Below are 12,634 nucleotides of genomic sequence, written 5' to 3'. Positions count from 1 at the left end.
AGAGAGAGAGAGAGAGAGAGAGAGAGAGAGAGAGAGAGAGAGAGAGAGAGAGAGAAACTGTTTCAGCTGGGGGATATTACCAAGACAATTCATTGTACTCTCTAACCAAGGTTGCTACAGGAAGGCCTTCAGAATACACCAGCCTTCTTCAGTTCCCTAGTGCCTGGTACTGCAAAATCCAGGTCACTCAATCATGCACCATCTGCAAAACATATGGAGCAAGTGCACTGGACTATGTAGATGAGCTCTTTACTCAGCCATAGAAATACCTAAACCTCTGCATCTCTAAGCAAAATTTCTGCACAGACTGTCCCTCAAATACCGCAGTTAAAGGTCCTTCAATGCAGCTTACTCACACATCTAAGTGGGGTCCTCCGTGCAGCCATTTGAATAGCAATGCAGCAGAACATGTGAATATTAGCTCTACTTAAAATACCTATTTTTTATTTTTTTTGGAAAAGCATATATTGTGTATTGAGCCTATTTACCCTCATATCCCCTAGCTTCCCTTTTCTCAACCTCCTTCTCCTCTAATTCTCTTTGTCCTGAGACAGTTTTTTTCTGCTTCGAAGTGTTGCACATGTGCACATATGTGCATAGATATGTGCACAAATGATTTAATATATGTATACCACAAATGAAAAAAAATACTTAGTTATTTCTCTAAGACTGCTTAAATTTGCTTAATAGAGTTATCTCCAGGTGGACCCATTTTCCTGAAAATACCATAACTTTGTTTTTAATGGCTGAAGAATAATTCAGTTGTCTATATGGATCACATTTTTTTCTCCATTACTCTACTTTTGGGCACTTAGGTTGATTGCATAGCTATTGTGACTATCTAGCCAGAACTCATTGAGTGTTGGAAAGCCTGCAAGAACTCACCAATCCAAACCCCATTAGTATATGAACAGTTGTCCACAGCTGAAGTCACCAACCTCCTAAATATCTACATAGGTAACTCCTACCCAACCACCTAAACATCTACATAGATAACTCCTACCCAACCTTCTAAACATCTACCCTCAGGCTTAAACTATAAAAATTCTGTTGACACACAGCCCAACCAAGATGCGTAAACTCCTGGATAGGTGATGTGAACACTCCTCATTCTAAGACAGATGCTGCCTTGGTTTCTCATCCACTTCCCACCACCAGATCTATGAGATGTTCTCTTCAGTGATGAAGCACCTGCCAGGACCACAGCAACAGGCCTTTAAAGAACTGCAGGGGCTGGAGGACTTCATAATCAAGAAGGTAGAACAGAACCAGAGTACCCTGGACCCCAATTCCCCAAGGGACTTCATTGACTCCTTTCTCATCCGTATGCAGCAGGTAAACCCAGAAGTCAGGAAGTGTGATGGGAGATTCAAGCCAAGTAGGGTGAAGTCAGGCACAGGGACGGGGGAGTTAACAGAGAACAACTCATCAGTCCCCTCACTATAATAATCACTCAATATCACTGCTCCATGTATTATCCCTTGTTCTCAGGAAGGTGTACAGGCTGAGAGAGGATCCAGTGTACAAGGATGCCATGTTCTCCACACTGTTTCAAAGGCTAACTTTTATCCACATACGAGTACCCACAACTCTTGAGTAAGGTTGTATTAGACTCCCATTCTATAAATGAGGAGGCTGCAGCCCTGTGAATATAGGGTACCTGTCTGATATCAGAACAAGAAGGCCATTAATCCTACTTCACTGACTCGGACTGGTGCTTTCAGCGAACATACCATTTGCCTTTGCCAGTCCTCATAGCCGGTTACAACTGTGTGACCTATGCTTTACTGTGACCTCCTACCTGTTTGTAACATATATGGAGATTTTGTCATTCAACAATGACATCATCTTGCTAATGGCAAGCTGAAACTTGCTGTCAGCCAAGCTAGCTTCAAACCTGTGGCAGTTCTCCTAGGTCCGCTTTCTGGAGGCTGGGATTACCAGTGTGTGGTGTACTTCATGTACCAAGATGAAACTTCATGTACTCTGAAGTGCCAAGGGCTGAGGGGTGGAATTTCTTTAGGGAATATTAAAAATAAGTAAGATAAAGGATCCTGTTGCCTAAAACTCATTGTTTGAGGGCTGGAGAGGTGGCTCAGTGGTTGTGAGCAGTAGCTACTCTTCCAGAAGACCTGGGTTCAATTCCCAGAACCCACATGGCAGCTTACAGCTGCCTGTAACTCCAGTTTCAGGGAACCCACGACATTTGGTAAAACACCAATGCACATTAAATAAAAATTGACAATTAAATTGGCCATTATATGTCAGACAATCAACTATGTCCTGAATGACAGAAAAGCACTAGATTAGAGCACCGGATCACTTCCAAAGATGTAGAACCTGAAGAGAAGCTGACATAGCCAGAATTCATCTTCTCACCTTAGGTCTTGGTCAAAGAGAAGTGAATTAGGTCAGGGAAAGAGGGTAAAACAGAAGGGCACCAGAGCATAAGGAGTGGGTTGGACTTGAATATGTGCCTCCCTGCAGGAGAAGAAGAACCCCAATACAGAGTTCTACATGAAGAACTTGGTGATGGCGACAGTGAACCTCTTCTTTGCTGGTACAGAGACTGTCAGCACCACCCTTCGCTATGGCTTTCTGTTGCTCATGAAGCACCCAGATGTACAGGGTAAGGCTGCAAGGAGGATGATGTTGTAGTTTCTAAACATGCTTCTCTGATCATCCCCAACCTGTCTCAAGAAACTGGACTCTTAGATAGCTGCTCCCTTCTCTGCAGAGTCAGAGAGAGAGAGAGAGAGCTAGTAGGTACCAGCCTCTAGTTGTTAAATCAGTTCGTGTGTTGTTCAACTGAACCTCAAAGGTCCCACTTCCCTGTCCCCAAGACCCTGACTAAATCTCCTTCCTCACAATTCTCACATAATTCTGGTATGACCCAATTAACATGGACTTCCTCCAACAATGCCTATGACTCACATGTACCAAAAATGATTGACAATGTCATACACTGTTTCATAGCCTTTGTCCAGTTCTATACTTTTGCACTATCATTCTTAGGGTAAGGTTGTTGGACCCCTAAACACATGCCTCTTCTTTTCAGCCAAAGTCCAAGAGGAGATTGACAGGGTGATTGGCAAGAACCGGCAGCCCAAATATGAGGACCACTTGAAGATGCCCTACACAGAGGCTGTCATCCATGAGATTCAGAGATTTGGAGACATGATCCCCATGGGCCTGGCTCGCAGGGTCACCAAGGACACCAAGTTCCGTGACTTCTTCATCCCCAAGGTGTGGACTTACCTAGCCTATAGTAATCTCCAGCCTTCTTCATGGTCCAGAAGACCCCTCCCCATTAGAAACCACCCAGCCCTCTCTCACTTTCTCAGTTACAGGCTCTCTCTGTCACCATATCCTTCCAGCCTCCTACATAGAATCTCCTATATCTTGGGTCTCCCACCAGACTTTCTGACCCAGGAGTTTCACCTCCCTGTCTTCAATCAAGTCTCAAGACATAAACTCAATTCATCTGAACTCCTGTCAGAGACAGGAGTGACATGTCTGCCAAGGATACCCTTCAGTTCTTGACTTGAGAGACATGAAGTGCACTTCCTTTAACCTCCCACCACAGACCATAGACCCCATGTCACCCATTCATTCTGTCTCCTATAGCATGAGCCCCACATCTCCTCTCCCTAGGATGATGACCTCACATTACTCAAAGCCCCCCCCCAAACCTCCTCAACTCACATATATTATCTTTATATCATCTGTCTTACCCCTATGGGCCAACATGTCATTCATTCACATCTACCATATCCAATCTTTCCCCTCAACAGGGCACTGAAGTTTTTCCTATGTTGGGCTCTGTGCTGAAGGACCCCAAGTTCTTCTCCAACCCCAAAGACTTCAACCCAAATCACTTCCTGGATGACAAGGGGCATTTTAAGAAGAATGATGCATTTGTACCCTTTTCCATAGGTAAGAGGGCACTGTCTAGTACCAGGCCACTGCTCACACCAAGAGAGATAACTCCTCTGTATCTCTCCATCTTGAAAGATTCTGTTGGATCAAACCCTCAGCCAGTCAGCTGCAACTCCCATACTTCCCAACCACTGAACACTGGAGAAGTAATAGTCAAACTGTAGAGATAGATTAGAGGACTGAAATCTCAAACTAAGTTAGAGGTCTCTCTCAAGTCACACAACCAGTTCTTAGGAGGATGTGGCAGCTGCATGTGGTGGCACTCACCTTTAATCCCAGCACTCCTGAGGCAGAGAATGGAGGATCTTATCTTAGTGAATTCGAGGGCAGCCTGGTCTACAGAGTGAGTTGTAGGACAGCCAGGGCTGTTACACAGAGAAACCCTTTGTAAAAAGTCAAAAAAAAAAAAAGAAGAAGAAGGAAGGAAAGAAAGAAAAAAGTAAGAAAAGAAGGAAGATATGGAGGAAGGGTGGGAGGGAGAGAGAGGGAGGGAGCAAGGAAAAAAGGAAGGGCTGAAGGAAAGAAGGATGTTGCTACATGGCATCCATACTGGAGAGTACCTCTGGAGAAAAGGGAATCCACATTTCTCATTGTTACAGCCTGGTGAGGATCAACTCACCACAAGTACAAAGGAAACTGAGGCTCAGAGATTTGACTCTTCTTTAAAGGTCTCAGGCCTTTCTCCCAAAGAGAATACAGCCAGAGATTTGCTATAAGGATGACATCAAGAACTGGCTTCACCCTCCCTGTCTCTTCTGTTTAGGTAAACGGTTCTGCTTCGGAGAAGGATTGGCTAGAATGGAGCTTTTTCTCTTCTTCACAAACATCCTGCAGAATTTCTGCTTCAGATCCCCACAGGCACCCCAGGATATCGATGTTTCCCCTAGATTTGTGGGCTTTGCCACTATTCCACCAAACTACACCATGAGTTTCTTGTCCCGTTGAGCTAGCGCTGGATAAGGGTAAAGGGAAGGATTGAGATCTGGCTAGTCGGAGGTTGGGATTTAGAGGGGATCAGAGGGACATGAGAGAGGGAGGATATGACTTTCTGAAGACAGACTATCATTTCAAAGGTGGAGCGGAAGAAAGGGGAAATTTATACTGTGTTGTAAACAGTAATAATAATAATACCAATAATAATAGTAGATATTATATATGTAAGTATTCTTTGTCAAATTTATTCTAAAGGGTTTTGTGATCTCAACACTCACAAATTCATGGGGAAGGAAGAGAATCCATGTCCATTTTCTACTGCGGCACGTTCTTGACCTTATTATGTTTCCTTAGTTTAAGTTTACTGAAGTCTCACCGATTCCAAGAGCTCAGTAATACTTGAATGGATATCCGTGTGCACTGGTTTTGGGAAGATTTCCAATTATTACCACACATCAGATAAAGCAACAAGAGCTCTGTCTATTGCCACATCATCCTGCCCAGATGTATTCCAGAGCTTCGTGTGGGCTGCCAACTTTGCTTCACCATCAACTCACCCACACTCTGATCGGCTTTTTTAAACTAATTACCAAGACGTCATCACCCAAGCCTTGCTGGTTAAACTTATTGTGTTTGATTCAGAATCCATCTGGAGAACTGGAATCAGGCCTATTAATGAGGTCCATGGTGGAGAAAGACATTTTCAGAGGTGGCCAGGAAAACTTAGGGTCAGCACACTGACATGAGTGTGTGCTGATTCATGAATGTGTGTGTAAGTGCACATAGCAGGATTTCCTTGGGATGCACACGACCACATCTTCTGCCACCAGTTAGTTTCCAAAGGCCGAGTGTTTGCTTACCAATCTGTGATCAAAGCCAATCAAGAGTTTTAGAAGCATATGTTCCAGTAGCACTAGTATAAATCTGATGAGTGGACAACTGAGCAATGCACAGTCTCGATGTCAGTGGATACATCAGCTGGGCCTCTTTTCTTATTTTTAAGATGTCAGTATCAGGCACACCCAGGAGGGAATGGAGGAATCAGGGTATTGAGTTGGCATCTCTGGGAACTGCTTTGCAAGCCCTCCCTGGTGGCAAACTCCAATGCTACATGCTGCAGACTGTTTCTGGGGGACTGATGGAGAGAGAAAGGGAATGGGAAAAGATAGTTCAATTGGAAAAGTGTTTGTCAAGCAATCACGAGAACCTGAGTTTGGATCCTCAGCACCCATCAGAAATCAGACCTGGTGGCACATGCTTGTCACCCTAATGCTGGGAGGGGGGGTGAAGGCAGCCCAGTCCAATCAGATCACGAATTCTTAGTTCAATTAGAGGTCCTGTCTCAAAAAACAAAGTAGAGAGAGAGACTGGAGGAGACAAGTAGTGTTGTACTCTGAGCTCTACAAGCATGCACACACAGACACAGACACACACACAGACACACACACACACACACATACACACAGGCCTGAATGCACATATAAAAATGTACACACACACACACACACACACACACACACACACACACACTCAAAAGGGAGAGAGGGGTTAGTTCAATTTTAGCAATGAGAAACACCTGAAGGTGAAGAGACAGTTGCTAGCAAGCCTTTGTCTGAAAGGGAGGGAAGAAAAATCTAATAATCTATTCCAGAGTCTTGGAATTTAGCAGTTAAATAGTTTTGATTTCTCTGGAAAAATCCAGCTGCCTTGCTTATTCGAAGTTATTGTGTGTTTGTGTTGCAATCCACACATTTACCAGTTTATATCTGTCTTCTGTTCCATTTGGGAATATTTTTACAGAACAACTACTCTAAAAACTCAGTTCCCTGAGCAGGCATAACAGGAGAAGCATCAAGAGTCATGCAATGTAACAAGGACCAGATCCCTTGTTTGTCCCAGCCGCCTGGCTAGCTTACACAAGAAATAACCACACAGAAACTGTATTAATTAAAACACTGTTTGGCCATTAGCTTTAACTTCTTATTAGCTAACTCTTTCATATTAGTTTAACCTATCTACATTAATCTGTGTATCATCACATGGCAGTGGCTTTCTGGAGATTCTAACTGGCATCCATCTCTGGTGGAGGATTCATGGCTTCTCTGTGACTCTGCTTTTCTTCCTCCCAGCATTAAGTTCTATTTTTCCCATCTACCTAAGTTCTGCCCTATCAAAAGTCCAAGCCAGTTTTTTATTCATTAACCAATGAAAGCACCACACAAAGAGAAGAAATCCTTCACCAGTGCAAGAGCTTGGCAGTGGTGGTGCATGCCTTTAATTCTCACACTCAGAGGCAGAGGCAGATGAATCCCTGTAAGTTTGAGACCATCTTGGTGTACAAAATGAGCTTCAAGAGAGCCAAGACTATACAGAGGGAGCCTATTTTGAAAAACAAAATAACAAACAAACAAAGTCTTGCAAGATTCATTACAGCTATGAACAAATCATCAATGAACACAAGCCTGAAAATGGAAAAACTATTATAGAATGTGCTGTGCCACTTCAAATATTCAGGGTAATCCGCAAAATCGTAACTCATTGAAATGAAGGAAGCAGGGACAACAGAAGCATAGAAAGCTATGTTAAATAAATAAAAGCAAAGAGAGATGGAAGGACATAATGAAGAAGAAGAAAAGAAATCAAAACATTATAAATCAGTAAAAGAGAAACAAAAAACCCAACAGATTTCCCAATTATAAAAAAAATAAAAAATAAATCTAGATTAAAAATCTTTAAAAGGAATAAAAGTAACATATGAGTATTTCTTTGGTCTGGAGAAACAGCTCAGTGATTAAGAGCATTTGTGCTCTTGTACAGGACCTGAATTTGATTCCCAGAACCCACATGATGGAACTCCAATTCCAAGGAATCCAGTACTCACTTCTAACCTCTGTGCAAACCAGGTACACATGTGGTGGGCAGACATTCATGCAGGCAAAACACCCATACACATAAAAAATAAGATACTTTTTAAAAGCATGATTTTTAAACTAAGATAAAGTCAAGTTTCTAATTAGTAATAAAATAAATATATTTCTAAAAGTATTTTAAAAATTACAATCTTAAGGGGCAAAGAATAAAGAAGTTGAGGTGTCTGAGCAACTCCATTGTGGGTCCTTGAAAGTCTGATTCTACCAGTCAAGTACATGGTTGGGGAGGGACAGCAAAACCTTTGGATCCTTTTCAGTTGTTCTCCTATACCCCATACCCCTATCCCTCATCCTCCACCCAATCCCTTCCCTTAGCCTACAATGACCTTACCTTAGTAATTTGCTTTCTTGAGTAGCAGCAGCCCCTGGTGGCTAGTTGTAGCCTTACAGTCTGTGAGCAGGGCAAGCTCCCTTCCTCCTGAGACAGCTAATTCCTGGTGACTGGGCTTAGTTGGAAGTATATCCCAGTACACTGGGAGCATGGAAAGCAAACCCAGCTCTGAGACTGGTCATGTTGGAGGACCTGCCATTCTACTTACAAGGCCTCCTAAGTATTAGTCACCCTGTTGGAGGGATGCTACTTAGTGTATATAAATCACACCCCTGGAACTTCAGAGTTCCCAAGCTCTATAGCATTCTCAAATGACATATACATAGCTCCAGATGTCAGTCCATAATCTGGCCTCAGGCTCTCAAACTCAAGGAATTTTTTCGGTTGATGAAATGTTTTTCTAGCTACAGAGGGTTGGAAGCACCAGTCCCCATGTACTTCCCTGCCTGAGCTGGGCCTCCTGCTAACTGCACCCTTCAACGTGTTGGTCTCTGGCCCTACTGCCTTCTACAGCTGCCTTCTTTGGTCTCCTTTCACCAGAGGCTATTGAAGGCAAACTAAGGCTCCATGATTGTCACTATTCCTTTATCTCAAGTCCCCAAGATTGGTCAATGTGTGTGTGTGTGTGTGTGTGTGTGTGTGTGTGTGTGTGTGTGTGACATTGCCCTCTCTTAAACATTGCAGATACCTCCATGGAAAGGTGACAAGGAAGGAAAGAAGCTAGGAAGGAAGGAAGAAAGGAAGGAAACAACTAGGAAGAAAGGAACCTAACTAATAAACTTATTTCAGATGCTACTAACTTCACATGCTAAATCCCAACACAGAAAGAAAATCATGAAAACACAAGCCCTCAAAACAGTGTTTTGTTTTCTCCAAATATTATCAATCCTGTCATAATGCTCTGTAATGATATTGACTTATAAGACATGAATGTATTCGAAGAGAACAAGAACTGACATAAAGAATCCATTGCACGTTAAGGAAACAACTCTGTCAAAGTCACTGAAGAAGGAAACTGACATAATGTTTGAAATGAAAACTCAGTCATTTCAGTGCAATGTCTCAACAGGTGGACAGATAGGGTGAAGGGCTAGATGTCAAAGCTTAGAGACAATGCGGAGAAATTGGATCATACTATCAAGGTCAGCAAAACTTAAGAGAAGGGGGCGCTTTGCAGAGAGAGCTTGCAAAAATTGAGGCTGTGGAAGCGAAGACAACACCAGGGGCTTCGGAACCATCGCTGTGGCTGAAGGAGTAGCTGTCTGTTTAGACAGGAATCACAGACATGGCTGCAAGCGTACCACCAGACAGCCTCCAATCAGAAGAGACGCCATCACTAGTATCCCAGGAAACAAACGCGGGAAAGCGAGAATACACCTCCAAGTATTGGCACCTAAAATTCAGAGATTTTAGTCCCTCAGAGGGGTCCGATCCCATCCAGGATCTGAAGAGAATGTCTGAGCTATGCTTTATGTGGTTGAGACCGGACCTGCATAACAAGGAGGAGATTCTGGACCAGTTAGTGCTGGAGAAGTTTATGACCTCTGTGGGGCCAGAGCTGCAGGCCATAGTGATAGAGAACAGAGTGAAGAGCTGCAAAGAACTGGAGAAACTACTGAGGAGCGGCGGGAAACCGCGCCAATGGTCCATAATCCACTGCCAAGGACAAATGTACCTCCTTCGGCATCCCGGTGCTGAGAATGCTGCAGACATGAAGAATGGATAGGGTGATGTGAGATGGTCACCAGAGCACCCATCAGAGAGCGAGGAGCCCCCCAACAGAGGCCAGGCTCACCCAGAGTTGCAGAATCTGCTGGAGACTGAAGAGCCGTCCACCAGTCAGTCTGTCATCTCCCAAGGACAGATGTCCTTTCTACGTGGTTCCGGTTTGGAAATGGCCAAAGTCAAGGCAGATGACTGGGGTGAGAACATGGTGGTATTGTCAGATGATAGTCTCAGTGGTGACTAGGCTAGTCCGGGGTCACAGAACCTGCCAAGGACTGAGTCGTGCATCAGCCAGGAAGAGGACGTTTTTCTGGAGACGGTTCCTGGCAGCAGAGAGCCAGACTACCTGAGACCTGAGTGGAACCAGGAGAGTGACTTGGTACAGGACTGGGATGACCTATTTTTACCTCAGGACCCTCAGCCAACGCAGGATCCTGATCCTCTTCAAGCAGAAGCTGCCTCAGTGATGCTCCAGGGAGACAAACATGGATGCGGCCACACCGGTCACCCGTATTCTAGCAACAGGGTTACAGCTGTAAATACGGGTCTTCAGAGGCTTAGCAGCTCCAGGGCAGACAGGTTGCCCACTCCCCAAGGAAGGGCCTCCTGTGTGGGCAATACAGAAGATGGGCAGTTAGCGGTCGCCACCCTACGGCCTGAAGAGTCGGTGGTTCACCTCGCTGGCCGGGCTCCGTTTGGGTGCCATCAATGCAACAAGACTTTTCGTTACAAGTCTCAGTTTATCCTCCACCAGAGGTCCCACACAGGAGACCGACCCTTTCGGTGCCACTTGTGTGAAAAGGGATTTCTGCAGTCCTCAGACCTCCGAGTTCACCAGCGCATCCACACAGGCGAAAAGCCTTACGGGTGTAGCATCTGCAACAAGGTGTTTACCCATGAGTTCTCCCTGCTGGATCACATCAGGATCCACACGAAGGAGATGTCGTACGTGTGTGAGAGCTGTGGAAAACGCTTCAACCACAAGGGCAACCTCAAGGTCCATATGGACATCCACAGCAACGCAAGGCCCTACAAGTGCATGGAGTGCAACGCGGCCTTTTGACAGAAGGGGACGCTGATGGGGCACGTGAAAACTCACTCGAGAGAGGAGGTGCCCTTGTGATTCTATGTTGGGCTTGATGTCTTTTCCAAAGAGACAGTTGCTAGGTTACCCCTGTTCCGTGCTTCCTGTACCATGGAAACAGGTAGGATTGTCTCATCTCCTGAAGGTCTGAGGACAAATGGGTTTCACTATGGCCCCCCACTGGTGTTTGTTTGAGACTCTATGTATCTCTGGCTGTCCTGGAACTCACTATGTAGACTAGGCTAGGTTGAAACTAAAGAGATCCACTTACCTATGTAACCCAGATTGACCACGAACTTGTGACCCCACCCATACCTCTGCAGAGAGTGTTGAGATGCCACTCCTTGGCAGGCTTTTATACACACATTGTTACTGGTTGATTATGTATTGTCAATATTGTTGTCAATATTGAACGGCAAAATGGGAGTGACATTTGTCCCCTGATAACACTGTAAAATGTGGCTTTTCCAATAAATTACTTAGTAAAAGACAAAAAAAAAAAGAAAACTTAAGAGAAGATGGGAATGGAGCCTGGGAAGCTTTGGTACATGAGGGAAAGAATAAATCTAGAAATTGTTGGCACGCAAGAAGAATTTCATTCTCTAGGCAAAGGAGATATGAGTAACAAAATCATAGAAGAAAATGTTTATATCTGGAGGCAGTCACAACCATTGAGTAACAAAATCATAGAAGAATCATAGAAAAAATCTCCACATCCGGAGACTGTCACGACCACTGAGCAACAAAATCACAGAAGAAAATCTTCACATCTGGATACGGTCACACCCATTGAGCTACAAGAGGCAGACAGATCACCAGATTGACAGGGCCTTCATATCATATACTCAAAAACAAGAGACATCTACAAAAGAGAACATGGATGCTGCAGGAGAGAAGGGCAAAATCTTACATGGAAGCAGGCTGATCAGGATAACATTATTCAATAGAAAACTGTATGGCTAAAAGACCTGGGAAAGATTTATTCCAAGTTCTGAAAGGTTATTGCTGCCACCCACTATGACACTCAATAAACTATCTATCATATTGAAGAACAATAAAAAATGGACTAAAAGGATTTATGGCCACTAAACCAACTCTACAGAAGATAATAGAAGGAAAACTTTGAATTGAAGAGAAGATTAAACACACCCAAGAGACCATTGAAGGGAAAGTAAACAATATCATGATTGTTAATAAAAAGATTCTAGAAAAGTGACCAGGACTAGCAGATCACTCTTTGATGACAGGATTCTAAGAGGAAGGGTCAGGAGATGAGAAGATAACGAAGATTTTTTTTTTAAAAGTTGGGGTCACAAGATCTTGCTCAAATGCTTCTTATGCCAGAGAAGCATTCTAATAAGTACAGAATGTTATATACAGTCTTTCCTGACAGGGAAAATGTGATAGAGGAACAAAAGCTGTTATACAATGAGACAGAGTCATTGGGAAGCTAATCAAGCAACCTCAAGGACATCAGAGACAGCTCACCTTGGGACTCTGGCATTGGTAGCCCTTTGTTTCCTGAAGTTGACAGTACCCAACTGTAGGGTTAAACCAGCCATAGCCAAAAGGATACTGACTGGGAGAAGATCTTCGCCAACCCCGCAACCGACAAAGGTCTGATCTCCAAAATATATAGAGAACTCAGGAAACTAGACTTTAAAATGCTAATTAACCCAATTAAAAAATGGG

At 43.9% G+C, this 12,634-nt stretch overlaps 2 protein-coding genes across 2 annotated transcripts in view; both read left to right on the top strand.

Annotated features, from left to right (window-relative positions):
• Nucleotides 1–5,093, top strand: part of LOC101985514 (cytochrome P450 2A3-like) — a 7,251-nt gene extending 2,158 nt beyond the window's left edge. Inside the window, exons 5-9 of the mRNA XM_005371043.2 lie at nucleotides 1,159–1,335; nucleotides 2,488–2,629; nucleotides 3,059–3,246; nucleotides 3,795–3,936; nucleotides 4,703–5,093. Coding sequence (XP_005371100.1) covers nucleotides 1,159–1,335; nucleotides 2,488–2,629; nucleotides 3,059–3,246; nucleotides 3,795–3,936; nucleotides 4,703–4,884 — 831 coding nt within the window. The 3' untranslated portion in view covers nucleotides 4,885–5,093. The remainder of the gene's footprint in view (nucleotides 1–1,158; nucleotides 1,336–2,487; nucleotides 2,630–3,058; nucleotides 3,247–3,794; nucleotides 3,937–4,702) is intronic.
• A 4,325-nt stretch (nucleotides 5,094–9,418) lies between these two features.
• On the top strand, nucleotides 9,419–10,981 carry Zscan5b (zinc finger and SCAN domain containing 5B). The gene is given in 2 exon segments (XM_013355120.1): nucleotides 9,419–9,975; nucleotides 10,150–10,981. Coding segments are annotated over 2 exon segments (1,389 nt in total).
• Nucleotides 10,982–12,634: the final 1,653 nt, after the last annotated feature.

Source organism: Microtus ochrogaster, unplaced genomic scaffold (assembly GCF_000317375.1).
Source record: "Microtus ochrogaster isolate Prairie Vole_2 unplaced genomic scaffold, MicOch1.0 UNK96, whole genome shotgun sequence".
Taxonomy (NCBI): Eukaryota; Metazoa; Chordata; class Mammalia; order Rodentia; family Cricetidae; genus Microtus; species Microtus ochrogaster.
This window is presented reverse-complemented; position numbering and strand designations above follow the sequence as displayed.